The sequence below is a fragment of the Corylus avellana genome, chromosome 3 (assembly GCF_965113065.1).
Source record: "Corylus avellana chromosome 3, dhCorAvel1.hap1.2, whole genome shotgun sequence".
Classification (NCBI taxonomy): domain Eukaryota; kingdom Viridiplantae; phylum Streptophyta; class Magnoliopsida; order Fagales; family Betulaceae; genus Corylus; species Corylus avellana.
The window spans coordinates 26,365,428-26,381,120 of record NC_142492.1 but is presented as its reverse complement, the minus strand read 5'-3'; the positions used below and the strand labels follow the sequence as shown (position 1 = coordinate 26,381,120).

General features: G+C 38.4%; 2 protein-coding genes and 1 pseudogene across 2 annotated transcripts; 2 read left to right on the top strand and 1 right to left on the bottom strand.

Moving 5' to 3' along the window:
• Positions 1–1,499: 1,499 nt before the first annotated feature.
• On the top strand, positions 1,500–2,314 carry LOC148587024 (uncharacterized). Its single transcript, XM_088514452.1, has 2 exons — positions 1,500–2,235; positions 2,277–2,314. Exons 1-2 carry the CDS (start codon positions 1,500–1,502, stop codon positions 2,312–2,314), a joined length of 774 nt encoding a protein of 257 aa, XP_088370578.1.
• A 3,655-nt stretch (positions 2,315–5,969) lies between these two features.
• LOC132174090 (respiratory burst oxidase homolog protein A-like) lies at positions 5,970–8,963 on the top strand (annotated as a pseudogene).
• Positions 8,964–12,506: 3,543 nt separating this feature from the next.
• On the bottom strand, positions 12,507–14,704 carry LOC132174091 (protein neprosin-like). The gene is made up of 8 exons (XM_088514451.1): positions 14,680–14,704; positions 14,446–14,483; positions 14,154–14,240; positions 13,834–14,016; positions 13,391–13,552; positions 13,251–13,304; positions 13,012–13,158; positions 12,507–12,896 (listed from the first exon to the last, which is right to left on the bottom strand). Exons 1-8 carry the CDS (start codon positions 14,702–14,704, stop codon positions 12,507–12,509), a joined length of 1,086 nt encoding a protein of 361 aa, XP_088370577.1.
• Between the last annotated feature and the right edge of the window lie 989 nt (positions 14,705–15,693).

The following is a 15,693-nucleotide window of genomic DNA, read 5'->3' as shown; positions in this document are numbered from 1 at the left end:
AGAATATGAATTTATATTGGTTAGTTACAGGAACCCATAGGTTTTTTTTTAATCAAATAAGGAAAGGGTTACGGGATTAAAATGCCAAAAAAGGGGTGGACTCCCCCACATTACATCCAAAATGAAAATTACAGTGCAACAAGCAATAGGAATTGGGTCATATAAATTAAATACAATCAATTAATCAAGTTAAAGTTCAATTTAAAATAATAATATCTCAATAGAGATAACTTTATCTTATTATTATTCAACCCAACCTACATTAATTGATGAGAACAATGTAGCAAAAAAAAAAAAAATCCTGGCATGGCCAACCAGGACCCCCATAAGTGAAGGTATGCCCGGTCGTATTTGGATCCTGGCCATCAATCCAATCTACAATACCGTAACAATTTGGACCATAATCAAAGAAATTACCATCAATTTGTTTCTGAGCTTGTTGAAGAAGGAAATATCAGCAACGGTCATAAATTAAATGAGAAAATAAATCCACAACGTTAACATCCCATCTACGTGAATGATTTCCTTGTATAGAAGATCACAACATCAATTCTCAACGGCTATGTAAACCAAAATTTCTGTATAAATACATGTTCATGTAATTTGATTATCATCAAGTAAATATACAAGTATTTTCTTCTATTGGTTTTTTTCATGGTATCAGAGCATGCAAAAACTCTGTTTCTGTAAGTGAAAAACAGAGTCTCATTTTTTTCTTACCTGCTGCACTTAGTTTCTCTCTTTGTTGCAGTATCTCAGAAATACCTTGCCCGATTACTTTGGGGGCTAGTCTCACTCTTTTTCGCCGGTCAGAAAACATTCGGGTCGTCAGTGGTCCTCGTTGGTCAGAGGCCACCATTTTTCAACATCACGAGAGCGACCCAGTGGTGGTTGATTGGTCAGAGGTCACCAATCCACGCCCCAAGGATTTTCCCATTCCGATCCTTGCTCAGAGGTCCTCCCCGCTCCAACCCGCACTCAACCCGTGCTTATTGGTGTTGCGGCAGCCGGTCCTCCCACTCCCGTCGCACACCCACACCGTAGCCACCAACCCACAAGCAGAATTTTTCTTCCATATAATTTTTTTTTTGGCCTGCTCCGGTTTGCCCATTCAGATTCACCCAGATTTCATCTCTGCTTGAGCACGTTCTGTACTCCTTTGTGCGTTCTGTAACAGCACCAAAGAGGAAGTAGATCCCCTTTTTCAGCTTTTAGGTATTTCTTGCTTTATCTCTTTTCTTTTCCTTCTTTTTTAAGTATTTTTTTTGGTTGGATCAGACCTATCTCATAAGTAGAACCATTTATCCACTTACTTACTAAGCCCAAAACCTGTAGCTTCTTATTTTGTTTTTTTTTTTTCCAAGCCCACTTATTATCTATAGAAGCCCACAATCCAATTTGCCTCCCTGTTATACTACATGTAGTTTAGGCTGGTCACACATCACCCTAAGCTACAAGTAGTTTAGTGTCACACCACCCAAAAAAAAAAAAAAAAAATCATGGTTGAAACTACAACTCCCACATCCTCTACAGTGTCTATACCTCCTTGCCAAGATCCCAATCATCATTTATACCTCCACCATTCCGATCACCCTGGTGTGGTACTAGCATCTCAGTCTCTTAATGGAGACAATTATCAAACTTGGAGCCGGGCAATCATTATGGCTCTCAGCGCCAAGAACAAGCTCGGATTGATTGACGGGACCATCTCTCCACCAGTAGCCTCCTCCGACGATTTTCCACAATGGAGTCGTTGCAACAATATGGTAAAATCTTGGTTATTAAATTCCATTTCTAATGACATTTGCACTAGTGTTATTTATTGCAACCTTGCAAGCGACATTTGGTCGGATCTTAAAGAGCGATTTTCTCAAGTGAATGGTCCTCGCATGTTTCAACTCGAGCAAGATATCAGCACCCTCGTTCAAGGCACTATGCCTATTGCCACATACTTCACAAAACTCAAAGGGTTATGGGATGAACTATCAGCACTTCAGCCCACCTCCCCTTGCACCTGTGGCGCACTAAAGGAAGGTCTCAAACTACAGCAATGTCAGCGTACTATCAAATTTCTCATGGGTCTCAATGAGTCATATGCAGCTGTTCGGGGACATATCCTCTTGATAGAACCATTGCCTGCAGTAAGTCGTGCATATGCCTTGGTCCTTCAAGAGGAACGCCAACGTAGCATTACCATCCCACCCACCATTGAGGGCATTGCCCTGGCTGCAAAAGGTAATCTACCACCACGAAGGGACAATCGATCTATTTTTCAGAAGAAGGAAAGACCGAAATGCACTTATTGCAGTCGTGATGGCCACACTACTGAGCGGTGCTACCAACTTAACGGATTCCCTCCTACTCGTCGCAAGATTGACTCAGGCTCAGGCTCTAGCCTTAAGCCCCGTGCTCATCAAGTTTCCACTACCAGCAGTTTTCCTTTTACACCTGATCAATGCCAACAGCTCCTTGCAATTTTGAATAATGTCACTCCACAACAGTCCATGGCCCACCAAGCAGGTAGTACCGAACCATCTCTCTCAGGTATGTCTTCTGTTTTATCTGATAATTCATTATGGATTCTTGATAGTGGTGCTACTGATCATATGGTCTGTTCTCCCACTGCCTTGACCCAGTCATATCCTGTCCATGGTCGTACTGTCCAATTACCTGATGGCTCATATGCTTCTGTAACTCACATTGGATCTGTGACTTTCTCCCCATCACTCATTCTTCATAATGTCCTTTGTGTTCCTACTTTTAATTTTAACCTAATCTCTGTACGTACACTATGTCGGACATTGCATTGTCTCATTATTTTTTCTTCTGATTTTTGTCTCATCCAGGACCTTCGCTCGATGAAGATGATTGGTCTGGGCACTGAGCGGGATGGCCTGTATCACTTCACTAACACGAGACCCTCACGGTGTCAGGTGGCAAAGTCAACCTCACAGCTTTGGCATCGCCGATTAGGTCACCTCTCCAATAAAGTTTTGTCATATCTTTCCAATAATGTATCTGAAATTTGTAGTTCAAATTCAGAACAATGTTTTATTTGTCCTCTAGCAAAGCAAACACGTATACCGTTTCCAACTAGTCATATTTCTTCTATTGCACCTTTTGCATTAATACATGTTGACATTTGGGGTGGTTACCGCACATCTTCAATTAATGGGGCACATTATTTTCTGACCATTGTTGATGACTACACCCGATGTACATGGGTATATTTGATGCAACATAAATCTGAGGCTCGTTCTCTTCTCCAATCCTTCATTAACCTTGTCGAGAACCAATTCTCGACTACCATCAAAACTATTCGTAGTGACAATGGCCCTGAATTTATTATTCCATCCTTTTATTCTAGCAAAGGAATCATCCATCAGACTAGTTGTGTCTCTACTCCCCAACAGAATGGAGTTGTTGAACGCAAGCATTGTCATCTTCTCAACATGTCCCGAGCCTTACTCTTTCAAGCCCACTTACCCACACGTTTCTGGGGAGATGCTATCCTTACTGCTACCTATTTGATCAATAGAACGCCTACCCCCCTCCTATCTGGAAAATCTCCATATGAGAAGTTACACAACTCGAAACCTCAATACAATCACTTGCGAGTTTTCGGTTGTTTATGCTTTGCTTCCACTCATTCACAAAATCCATCAAAATTTGACCCTCGTGCCATACGATGTGTCTTCCTCGGTTATCCTTATGGTCAGAAAGGATACCGTCTATATGATCTTGAACATCACAAAATTTCATATCTCGTGATGTCATCTTTCATGAAGATCATTTTCCTTTTGCCAAAACTCCCACTGAGCAATCTCTACAGGTCTTACCTATCCCTTTTGACATTCCTGATAATGTCACAAACCCTTTGTCACCTGTTGTTGAAGCTCAAGTTGCCCCTTCCACCATCCAGACTTCCGCTTCTCCTTGTCTAGTCACTCGGCGATCCACTCGGTCGACCCAGCCACCTGCATACTTACGTGATTTTCATCTTGCACAAGCTTTACCGTCTCGTCCTACTCAATCGTCTGAATCAGCGTTGGTGCGTTCGTCAGGTAACCCTTACTCCCTTGATTCCTTTTTATCTTACACATGTCTCTCTAACCACCATCGTGCCTTTACCACTGCTATTTCCCTTGCACAAGAGCCAAAGTCCTTTTTGCAGGCCATGCAAGATTCCAAATGGCGTGATGCTATGCGTGCTGAGGTGGATGCTCTTGAGTCGACTCAGACATGGACTCTAACTCCTCTTCCACTCGAAAAGAAACCCATTGGCTGCAAATGGGTTTACAAAATCAAATATCACCCAGATGGTTCAGTGGAACGGTATAAAGCTCGCTTAGTGGCTAAGGGTTACAACCAACAAGCAGGCCTTGATTATACAGAGACCTTTGCTCCTGTCGCTAAGATGGTAACTGTTCGCTCTCTCCTTGCACTTGCTGCCTCATGCGGATGGCACTTGCATCAACTTGATGTAAACAATGCCTTCCTTCATGGTGACCTTCACGAAGAAGTCTACATGCACCTTCCTCCTGGTTTCGAACGAAAGGGGGAGACTAGAGTTTGCAAACTCAATAAATCTTTGTATGGGCTTAAACAAGCGTCAAGACAATGGTATGCAAAACTCTCTTCCACTCTCATTAATGCAGGATATAAACAATCCAAGGCCGACTACTCACTATTCGTCCGATCCCACGAAGGTAACTTCACAGCTATTCTCGTATATGTAGATGATATTATATTGGCAGGCAATAACTTGGAGCAGATTCAGAAGCTTAAGAAACATTTGGGGGACCATTTCAAACTCAAAGATTTGGGCAACCTAAAGTATTTTTTGGGTATCGAAGTGGCTCGTTCAAAGAAAGGCATCTTTCTATCACAAAGAAAGTATGCTCTTGAAATACTTGAAGACACAGGCTTCCTCGGTGCTAAACCAAGCACTTTTCCCATGGAGCAAAATCTGGCACTCAGTAAACATGATGGAGACCTCATTGCGAATCCCTCGTCATATCGTCGACTAGTTGGTAAGTTGATTTATTTAACGATTACTAGACCAGATTTGGCATATGCAGTGCAGGTGTTGAGTCAGTTTATGGACAAGCCACGAACATCTCATTTAGATGCAGCACATAGAGTATTACGCTACATTAAGCAGTCTCCAGGACAAGGAATTCTCTTATCGGCCACAAGCAACATTCAATTGCATGCATTCTGTGATGCAGATTGGGCACGATGTAGAGACACTCGACGTTCAATCACTGGATATTGTATACTTCTTGGAAGCTCACCAATATCTTGGAAAACAAAGAAGCAGACAACAGTATCCCGTTCTTCAGCTGAGGCAGAATACAGAGCTATGGCCTCAACCTGCTGTGAAATTACCTGGTTAAAACAATTGTTGGCAGACCTCTATATCCCACATCCACAACAAGCAAAATTGTATTGCGACAACAAGGCGGCCATCCACATCGCCTCGAATCCCGTCTTTCATGAAAGAACAAAACATATAGAAATTGATTGTCACCTCATTCGGGAAAAGTTGCAGGATGGCATAATTCAGACTTTTCACATACCTACCACTCAACAACCCGCTGATCTATTTACTAAGGCTTTGGGTTCAAAACAATTCAATCACCTACTTGACAAGTTGGGTGTTATGAATATCCACTCCAACTTGAGGGGGAGTGTTGAAGAAGGAAATATCAGCAACGGTCATAAATTAAATGAGAAAATAAATCCACAACGTTAACATCCCATCTACGTGAATGATTTCCTTGTATAGAAGATCACAACATCAATTCTCAACGGCTATGTAAACCAAAATTTCTGTATAAATACATGTTCATGTAATTCGATTATCATCAAGTAAATATACAAGTATTTTCTTCTATTGGTTTTTTTCAGAGGTCAACATTAATTTGGTAATCCACGTTCACTTTTCTTTATGTAAACTAACTGCGATGCTCCGTGCAGACCATCATATCGCTGCAGCTATTGTTATTGGCATCATTCTCCATGCTGGAAGCCACCTTACCTGTGATTTTCCTAGGCTTGCCAACTTTCGAAGGAAGAATATCAGACAATACTTACAAAGCGCGACTTCGGGAAACATAAACCCAGCTACAGGAGTCAGATCAACGAGATAGAAGCGGAGACGGGAATTGCAATGCTGGTGTTGATGGCGCTTGCATTTACACATGCAACAAGATGGTTCAGACGGAGCCTCATCAAGCTGCCCAAGCCCTTTGATAGGTGCACTGGTTTCAATTCCTTCTGGTATTCGCACCACCTATTCGTTGCGGTTTATATCTTGTTCATTGTACATGGCACATTCCTGTATATGGCGCACAAGTGGTACCTGAAGACGGTATATATATATATATATATATATATATGTCTTTTCAAGGGATATTTAGTATATCAATATTAGCTTAGCTGACACATTGAATTCATGCATGCATGCAGACATGGATGTATCTTGCAGTTCCTGTTTTAGTATATGCTGGAGAAAGGGCCTTGAGGTTCTTTCGGTCTGCATCCCACCTTGTTCGTCTTCTGGAGGTGAGAATAATTTTTACTAACCACAACTCACTCACCTTGAACTAGTGCATGTGCAATATGTATACTCTCTCTAGGTTGTTTTCTCATCTTAATTAATTGATCATGATTGCTCTCTTTAATTTTTTATTTATTCACTTTTAACTTGAATTGTAAATTGTTTAGGTTGCCATATATCCGGGAAACGTTCTGATGTTGAAGATGTCTAAGCCACCCCGGTTTAAATACAAGAGCGGGCAATACTTGTTAATCCAATGCCCCACTCTTTCGAGATTTCAGTGGTAATTAAAATCTTGGGGCACTAGAATTTATCTTCATCCTTTATATATATATGGTAATATGGCATGATGATGATTTTATGTATCACATGCAGGCATCCATATTCCATTACATCTGCTCCCGGAGATGACTACCTGAGTGTTCACATTAGGCAGCTAGGTGATTGGACACAAGAGCTTATATATGCGGGTATTCTCTCAAGCCATTCCTATGGCCGGAAATAGTACTGGGATTCGCAGGGTTGACGAAACAACCCAGGAAGGGTACATTTTTGTTCTAGTGCTTTCTAATGGAAATTCCCTACATAATCTCATTAATTAGAATTAGTGATACATTATTAATATGTGAATAAATTCCTCTGTGGAGATAACAGTTGGCCGAAGCTCTTAATCGACGGACCTTATGGTGCCCCAGCACAAGACTACCGGAAGTATGATGTCTTGCTACTTGTTGGTATGGGGATTGGAGCAACACCTTTTATCAGTATTCTCAAAGATTTGCTCAACAACATTATCAAAATGGAGGAGGCAGCAGTAAGTAACTTGTTTTATATTGCAATCAACTTTTAATTTAAACTGTAAAATACTTAATTAATTACATTTATGACATCAGGATTCAATCTCGAATGTCAGTGCTTACTTCTACTGGGTAACGAGGGAGCAAGGCTCCTTTGATTGGTTTAAAGGGGTCATTGATGAAGTTGATGATCTTGATCAAAAGGTAAAAGCGAATGTTCTCTGGCATCATTTTTTTTCTTTTTTGTTGAAATTTCAGTACTAATTGTCAATAATCAGGGTGTCATTGAGATGCACAACTACCTGACTAGTGTGTATGAGGAAGGAGACGCCCGATTGGCCCTCATTAGCATGCTGCAAGCACTCAACCATGCTAAAAATGGCGTGGACATTGTTTCAGGCACTAGGGTACATACTTAAAACTCTTTGATAATTTACTACTTATTAATTTCGGGGATATCTTCCGTTCGGTCATGACGTAAATGGCCAAATTTACGCCCACCAACCAGAAGATGACAACTAAGCATGTTTTAACTTACAAAATGCACTTACCCACACCAGAATATACCACCCCCTTCTCTTAAAATGAAACCATTGTTATAAAATTTCTCCCAAAAACCCACCGGCTCTCTTACCCCACCGGCTACCCCTGCCCACCGCTACCCCCTGCCCACCGGCTGCCCACTGCCCACCGCCCCCGCCCAGCACGCCATTCCCCAGACCAGCAGGCCGTTTCCCTGCACCCACGCCCAGGTCGATCCAACGTCCAGCCGCGCGGCTGCCCACCGCCCAGCAACCCACTGTTGGAAGTCGAAATAGCCTGAAATCGCTTGACGTTGGATCGACCTGGGCGTGGGTGCAGGAGGTGGCGGCGTCTCTGTTGGGGAGGGGGCAGCATGAAACCAAGCTTCTCGGTGAAGTTTGGTGTTTGGGTCTTTTTGTTTGTTTTTTTTTTTTGAGCAGAAGCTATGTGGGTTATTATCCTGTAAAACCAAGCTTATTTTGTATGTTGAAGTAATATGAGGTGGCGGCATTTGAGTGGAAGGCAGAAAACTCATGTTTTCTGCCTTGACCGTATAGCAGCAGCACTCATTAATTTCATAGTAAATGTAGAATTTAAATTTTTAATTAATATTTTAACACTATCCTCAGGTGGACTATTTTAATTGAAATTAGAGATCAAACTCAAAACTTTGACTCTAATACTATATTAAGTCGTCATTTATTCTAAAAGTTTAAAATAATAAGAAATTGTGAATATAACAATTTATGTTTCCTATATTATATCATCAGGTTCGAACGCATTTTGGAAGGCCTAAATGGAAGAAAGTTTTCTCCATGATGTGTTCCAAGCACATTGGTGCAAGAATTGGTGAGAAAAAATGTCCATGAGCCCATAAAATTAAAAGAAAAAAAGAATATTGGCTGATTCAGATATATCTTCCAATGCTAATTAACACTTTTGTGGTTTTGGTGAATTGGATCAATTCAGGGGTATTCTACTGTGGGGCACCGGTTTTGGCTAAAGAACTCAACAAGCTCTGCAATGAGTTCAATCAAAAAGGCCCAGCCAAGTTTGAATTCCACAAGGATCATTTCTAGAAAGACTCCATCTGGTGTGTGATAGCTGTTGAAAATCAGATATGGTTTGCCTTCCCCGAATGTAACCAATATTGCAAATTGATCCAAATAGAAACCACCAATCATGTCTCCTTTGGACGAGGCCTTCATTCCCAGCTACTTTCTCTGCTTCTGTTTCAGCAACAATCTCAAACATAAACAACTGTATATTGCCAATATACTTTAACCATATATATGAGGATATGATCAACACCAAAAATGACATGGAAGTCAATTCAACAATTTTTTTTTTTTAATTTAATTTAATTTTATTGATAGATAAAGTCAAATTCAACAATATAACAAGAGTGGAGAATCTGCAACAAGAAAGACATACCTCAAGCAATGCACTTGTGTACTCATAGAATGCCTATGTGGCCCCTTCAGTCTTAACAGCGACTTGCATGGATAATCAAAATGATAGACCATTCACTGATGGAGAAAACCCTAACCCTAACCATATCCTCATCTACAAGCTGGAGGGACAAGATCAAGCATTATGGTTCTGACATAAACGGAAACACAGAGAGATCACAGAATATTACCTGAGGTCAAGATAATCATTCTTGCTTATAAATATAGAACATTTTTTTTAAAAAAAAAGGATAATATTAAACAATGAAGTATGTGTTCTAAGTAACCTATCATATTAAATAATTCAGTCAATTAATATTGGATATCTTGGCAAATGCAAATATGGCCCATGGGAATAAGATTTACTAATTAATCCACCTAATAAACTAATATTTTTGTGAACACAAATTTCGTCTATAGAGAAATATTATTCTTCACACCACAATCATACATTCATACTAATACTATACTCACATGACATATATGGGTTAGTAGCCCTTGTTAAAAAAAATAATAATAATAAAATTCAACAACTATTAGCTCATGTTATATCAAAATAATATGACTATGGTGTAAAGTATAACATTAATACTCTTCATTATCCGAGGCATATGTGGACTATACGCTATATCTTTTCTAGGATTCGAGTTTTGAGCGTTGAGACATGCGAGACATAAAATAATTATGCATCATCACATAAGTAATGCTTTAAATAAGACTTATACCTTATTTTTATTCCACTAAGGGTGATGTGACTTTTAAAATTATCATTTAATCAAAATTTAATAATAATTAATTACAAATCTAATTGTAATTTTAAAAGTTATATCACCTTAGGAGATAAAAGGAAAATACTCGAAAAATTAAGATGTAATCTAAAATAAAATAAAACTTTAGCCTAGCAAATACCCCCACCAAAAGAAATGATAATAGGACATGGGAAAAAGTGCTTTTAAAAGGACGTCACAAGGGAGGAAAATGATTGGCAAGGTGAATATTATGAGAATTTCAACTTCAGGTCTTTTCTCGGTTAGTAGTGCTTACCATATGGCAAAAGAGAAAGAAAATAGTTTCCAGGCTGAATGTTCGTCAAGGGTGGGAGATAGTAGCTTGTGGAAAGAAATTTGGAAGCTAAATATACATAATTCGGGTAAGAATTTTATGTGGAGGGCTTGTCATAACCTTTTACCCACAAAAGAAAATTTGGTGAGGCAGAAAATAATTCTAGATATTTTGTGTCCTATATGTGGTAGAGAAGGAAACTATAGTACATATTATATGGACTTGTCCATCGGCCATGGACGTGTGGGGGGTTAGCTTGAGAATTTTTCAGAAAAAATCTATTATGGGAGAGAACTTTCTGCATCTGGCTGAAGGTATATTTATAGAGGAGGAATTTATTGATTTTGTTGGCACAACGCGTAAGATTTGGTTCCGTCGAAATGCTTTCATTCATGAGGAAACATCCTAATGATCTGGTGCGGGCTGCCACTTCAAGTATTGAAGAGTTTCATCCTGCGCAGCATGTGGAAGAAGCCTCAAGGCTGAAGCTGAAGCCTCGAGGAAGAAGCCTCGAGGCTCAAGTATTGGGATAGATGTTCGAGATGATGAAGGGAACGTGTGTGCAGCAAGAAGTTTCACTAGGAGGGGTTGTTAGGATCCCACACCAGCTGAAGCTGTGGCAATTTTTTATGGAGTATCACTGTGTCAAGCTTTGGGTGCTCAAAACATTTATCTTGAAAGTGATTCACAAGTGGTCGTCATTGATGCTTTGGTCTCAACTGACCCTTTAGTGAGTAGTTTTGGGCATATTGCGGATGATACGTGGTTGTGCTTAATTCTTTTTCATAATGGAAGTGTGGGCATGTGGGTAGAGATGCAAATAGGGCGGCCCATTGTTTATCAAAGGAGGCAACAAATTAATTATGTCATGGATAGAACTTGGTGGGATGACACCTTATGTTGTATTGCTGATATTGTAAGACTCGAGCGACTTGCTCGGTCTTGATTTTAAAGTTTAATGAGAAGTTTTTGAGTTTTTATTAAAAAAAAAACAAAAACAAAAACAAAAACAAAAAAGTACATAAAAATGCAAAATTCTGTATTAAAGGATTATCACATAGGAGAATTGAGAAAATGAGAGCAAAATGATGGACCAAGCTATGCATCGGTGTACCCTTTAATAAATGTAGTGGTGCCCCGGCCCTTTCCCAACAAATACAACTCTGAAAACCCTTTTAATGGTTGTATTTGTTTTTTTAATGAACAGATCACATTTTCCATAAGAACCTATCACTATGCATGTCTAAACATACACTTTCTTGAATATTGGGCTTCCACTGGATTAGTTTATTAGTGTGGCCCATTAGTGGATTGCTAGCACTAGAGAATCAAGTCATCAATATTGTTGGGAATAAAATTACACTACAAGCCCATCAAATTTTGGGCTTTAGGGCCAATAACAGGCCCACATAGTTATTAATTAAATAGTTCAAGTGGGAAACTATTAGAATAATCTGGTCACAAAGTTATACTCAAAGTCTACATTGGAGTTGGAGCCCAAGTCCAACTACATCTCTCAATCCCAATTCAACTCAAATAAAAAGGACTAGTCAAAGCCTACCTCAACTATTCAACCTAAAAATAGGTCATACACAGGGTACAAAAAGATCTTGAAATATCATTTTATACTATGAAATTCTATGAGAATTAAATTGTTCTAACAACCGCCGTATGTGGGAACGATTATTCGTTCTCGATAAATCAATCACGCGGGAGTTCACATGATAGCGAATCTTATAGATCTATGATCATAGATCTATTTACAGACACCAAATCGGGTTTTGCCCCCTTTGGGGGTGTCAGATAAGTCTCTATTCATGCATGTTTGTTATTGTGGGGTTTAATGATTTATTGATGAAACATAAGATATTATCTTATGACTGCCTTGTGAAATTTTTAATGAACTTGATGAAAATTTCGTGAACCACCAATTTGACAAGGAAAGATTGAAAAGTTGGAATACGAGTTTTTCATCTTTTTAAATAATTTTTTCTCTTGACCTGGAAATTTCAATTTAAAAGAATAATATCTCAATAGATATAACTTCATCTTATTATTATTCAACCCAACCTACATTAATTGATGAGAACAATGCAAAGAAAAAAAAAATCAATCTTGACATGGCCCACCAGGACCCCCATAGGTGAAGGCATACCCGGTCGTATTTGGATCCTGGCCATCAGACCACATTACAACACCGTAACAATTTGGACCATAATCGAAGAAATGACCAGCAATTTTGTCTGTGAGCTCAACAATTTGGTAATCCGCATTCATAAATTGAACAAATGTAAAAGTACCCGCTTCATCGGCTTTGATGTCAGGAATATTACCATTCCCCATTGGTACTGGAGTTTGTATATTAGAAGGGGAAAATGTTGCTCCACCATATCGAAGATACGATGCTCCAGTAGCTAAATGAGTGAATATCTCCTTCGGCCAGTATCCATATTTGTAATCATCATCATCCATCAACCACCAATTTCCGGTTTCTTGATCCTACGAAAACCAGAGACCAAGAAATTAATACTACTTCAATCAATTTTGGACATTAATTTATAAGCTTGTTACTACTTTGTACAAAAATAAATAAATAAATAAAATTAAAAATTACCTGAATAATGGTCATTTTAAAACCGTATTGCGGTCCATCAAAGACAGAAATATTAGCAAAATATCCACCAAGGTGATATTCATTATGTACTTGTACAAAACCTGGACATTCTGTATTGTAACAACCAGTTTTTTGAAACCCATCTGCCTGTTGATATCATGTTCAAATGGATTCAATTAAGAGTATCTTTCATAGGATCACACAAAAGGTATTGGAACAAAAAATCGATCTATTCTTACAGTCCAATATGCAGTAAGTCGTGTGCGATTGTCACCATATAATTTAGGATGCACCTATACATATATAAATAACAATATATCATAAGGTGTAAATGAGAAGAAGATATATATATATATATATGAAATGATTGTTGACTTACTGCCCATCCAACTTCTATGCTGTTTGTTTCAGCGTCAGGTCCATGTCGAACCCATATTTGAGCTTTACTGTATTGGCCCACTTCCACACGTGGATTATTAATCGTGATTACTGCTTTTGCTCCATGGTAAGTTGCATCCTCAGTTGTTTCAATACCTACAGACTATGTCAAGAAATTAATATTAATGTCATTATCATTTGAATATAATTAATTTATGCATTGGATACATATCATATATCATGAAGCACTCAAGAAAATAATGAAATTTTATTGAATATGATAATCTACAGTGGCGTGCATATAATTAATGAAGTTTTATTGAATATGATAGATAAAACCATGACTTAAATTAAAGCATCCTGGCCTCTTCTCCTTTGGAGGATTTTTAACGTACATGCATATCATAAAACTCAAGATAAGTATACATATATGTAGAAACTTACATATTCACCAGGAAGTTTTGTTGCAAATGTGTGAAGGCTTCCACCATGAGATTTTGAGAAAGACTTCAAACCAGTTTTAGGTCTTCGTATCGGTACCATTCCTTGTGGGCAACGGAAACCCACAAGTTGGCTTTTTAAGAAATCTTCATTTGTCTTCCTTCTTGTTGAGAAACTTGGGTTCATCTGCATAATTTTGTAAATTATGATCAATTTTGTAGAGGAGACCCCCTCCCCCCACCCAACACCCCCCCCCCCCCCCCCCCCCCACAAAAAAAAAAAAAAAAAGGAATGTTGAAAGAATATGATTTGTAATTAATTACCTGAATTTTGTGATTCTTAAGCAGATGATGATCAAATGCGGGCTGCTTGTACATATCCACACAATCGACCTCACCAACATCACCTGACTGCACATCAAAACAGCAAAGATCTAATAATAGTTTTCTTATTAATCACACACTACAGCATCAATCATACAAGTTAAAGTTTCTATGTTTTGTACTATGGAATTGAATGTTTCTCAACTGTTTTTTTTTTCCATCTTCTCTTCACTTTTTGCCATTCGAGCAAAAGGATATTGGCATCGTGTGTTTTTCATAGATATTTGAATACCTGTGGCTCATCGAACATGCTAATTCTTCCTCCATCCACTACACAACAGATAAAAGTAACACCAAGAATTACTAACACAAACAAACCCATAGAACTTGTTAAGCCAATTGTCTCACAGATGATCGATATCGATCGAAAGCCATAGTGAGGTATATATATATAATAATTAAAAAAAAAAAAAACTAAACAATAATAAGGAAAGATAATAATTAGAATATGAATCACACTCATTACAGATTTCACTAATGAATTCAGCCATTTTCATGTACAATTCAAAATCAATTCAAAGGAGCAAAGAATTAAATACATGTCTCCAAATATGCAATTGGTTTTTATGGAAGGACATAAATTTCTTCCAAACCAGTATGAAGGAAATATCCCCCAACCCATTTAAAATAATGCCAAGTGTCATGGACTCCATCCATTGAATGACTCCATCTAATGGCATGGAGAAACTCTTATATGGCAAATTTATTTAAATACTTTTGAAATGCCATATATATATATATATATATATATATATATATATATATATATATATATATATATATATATATTATTTTTCTGACATGCCACGTGTCACACGTCAGGAATTCCTGATGTGCGACATGTGGCACGTCAGGAAATTATCTCGAGCTCCTCCCCGCATCCCATCTCCCCGTCAGAACACTATATATATCAGATAATTATATATTAGATTTTTTTTTTTAGAGTAGTTTTCTGACGTGCCAGGTGTCACACATCAGAAATTTCTGACATGCGACACCTGGCACGTTAGAAATCCCCTCGATACCCGATATTAACATATCATAAAAAATTGGGAGGAATTTTAAAATTTTTCCCTCTGCTTTTTCCCTTCAACTTTTTCACACTTCTTATTTTTTCCCTCTTCATTTATTTTCCCCACTCTCTCTCTCTCCTCTCTCAATCTCCCTTCTGCACACTGCACGGCAGCTCCTTCTAGATCTAGAGGGAAAAAATGAAAGCAGCAGATCGAAGAAGAACGCAGAAGAAGAAGAAGGAAAAGAAAAAGAAAAGGAGAAGATCGAGAAGCTGGGTACGTTAAAAAGAAGAAAAAAAACGAAGAAGAAGAAGAAGAAGATAAGATAAGAAGATTTTTGGGTTTTTGAAGATTTGTTGGGTTTGACATTTGGATTTTTTATTTTTGAAGATTTTTTTTGTTTGGGTTTGAGTTTTTGAAAATGGAGATAGAAAAGAAGAGAGGTGCAGAGAAATTCCTAAAATAAA

Excerpts from the sequence above, each read along its gene's own strand:
- LOC148587024 (XM_088514452.1), top strand. The coding sequence starts at position 1,500 with ATGGTTGAAACTACAACTCCCACATCCTCTACAGTGTCTATACCTCCT. Across the intron at positions 2,236-2,276 it reads CATTGCCCTGGCTGCAAAAG|AAGAAGGAAAGACCGAAATG; the intron begins GTAATCTACCAC and ends TCTATTTTTCAG.
- LOC132174091 (XM_088514451.1), bottom strand. The coding sequence starts at position 14,704 with ATGGCTGAATTCATTAGTGAAATCT. Across the intron at positions 14,017-14,153 it reads TTAAGAATCACAAAATTCAG|ATGAACCCAAGTTTCTCAAC; the intron begins GTAATTAATTAC and ends AAAATTATGCAG. Across the intron at positions 13,553-13,833 it reads CAAAACTTCCTGGTGAATAT|TCTGTAGGTATTGAAACAAC; the intron begins GTAAGTTTCTAC and ends TTCTTGACATAG.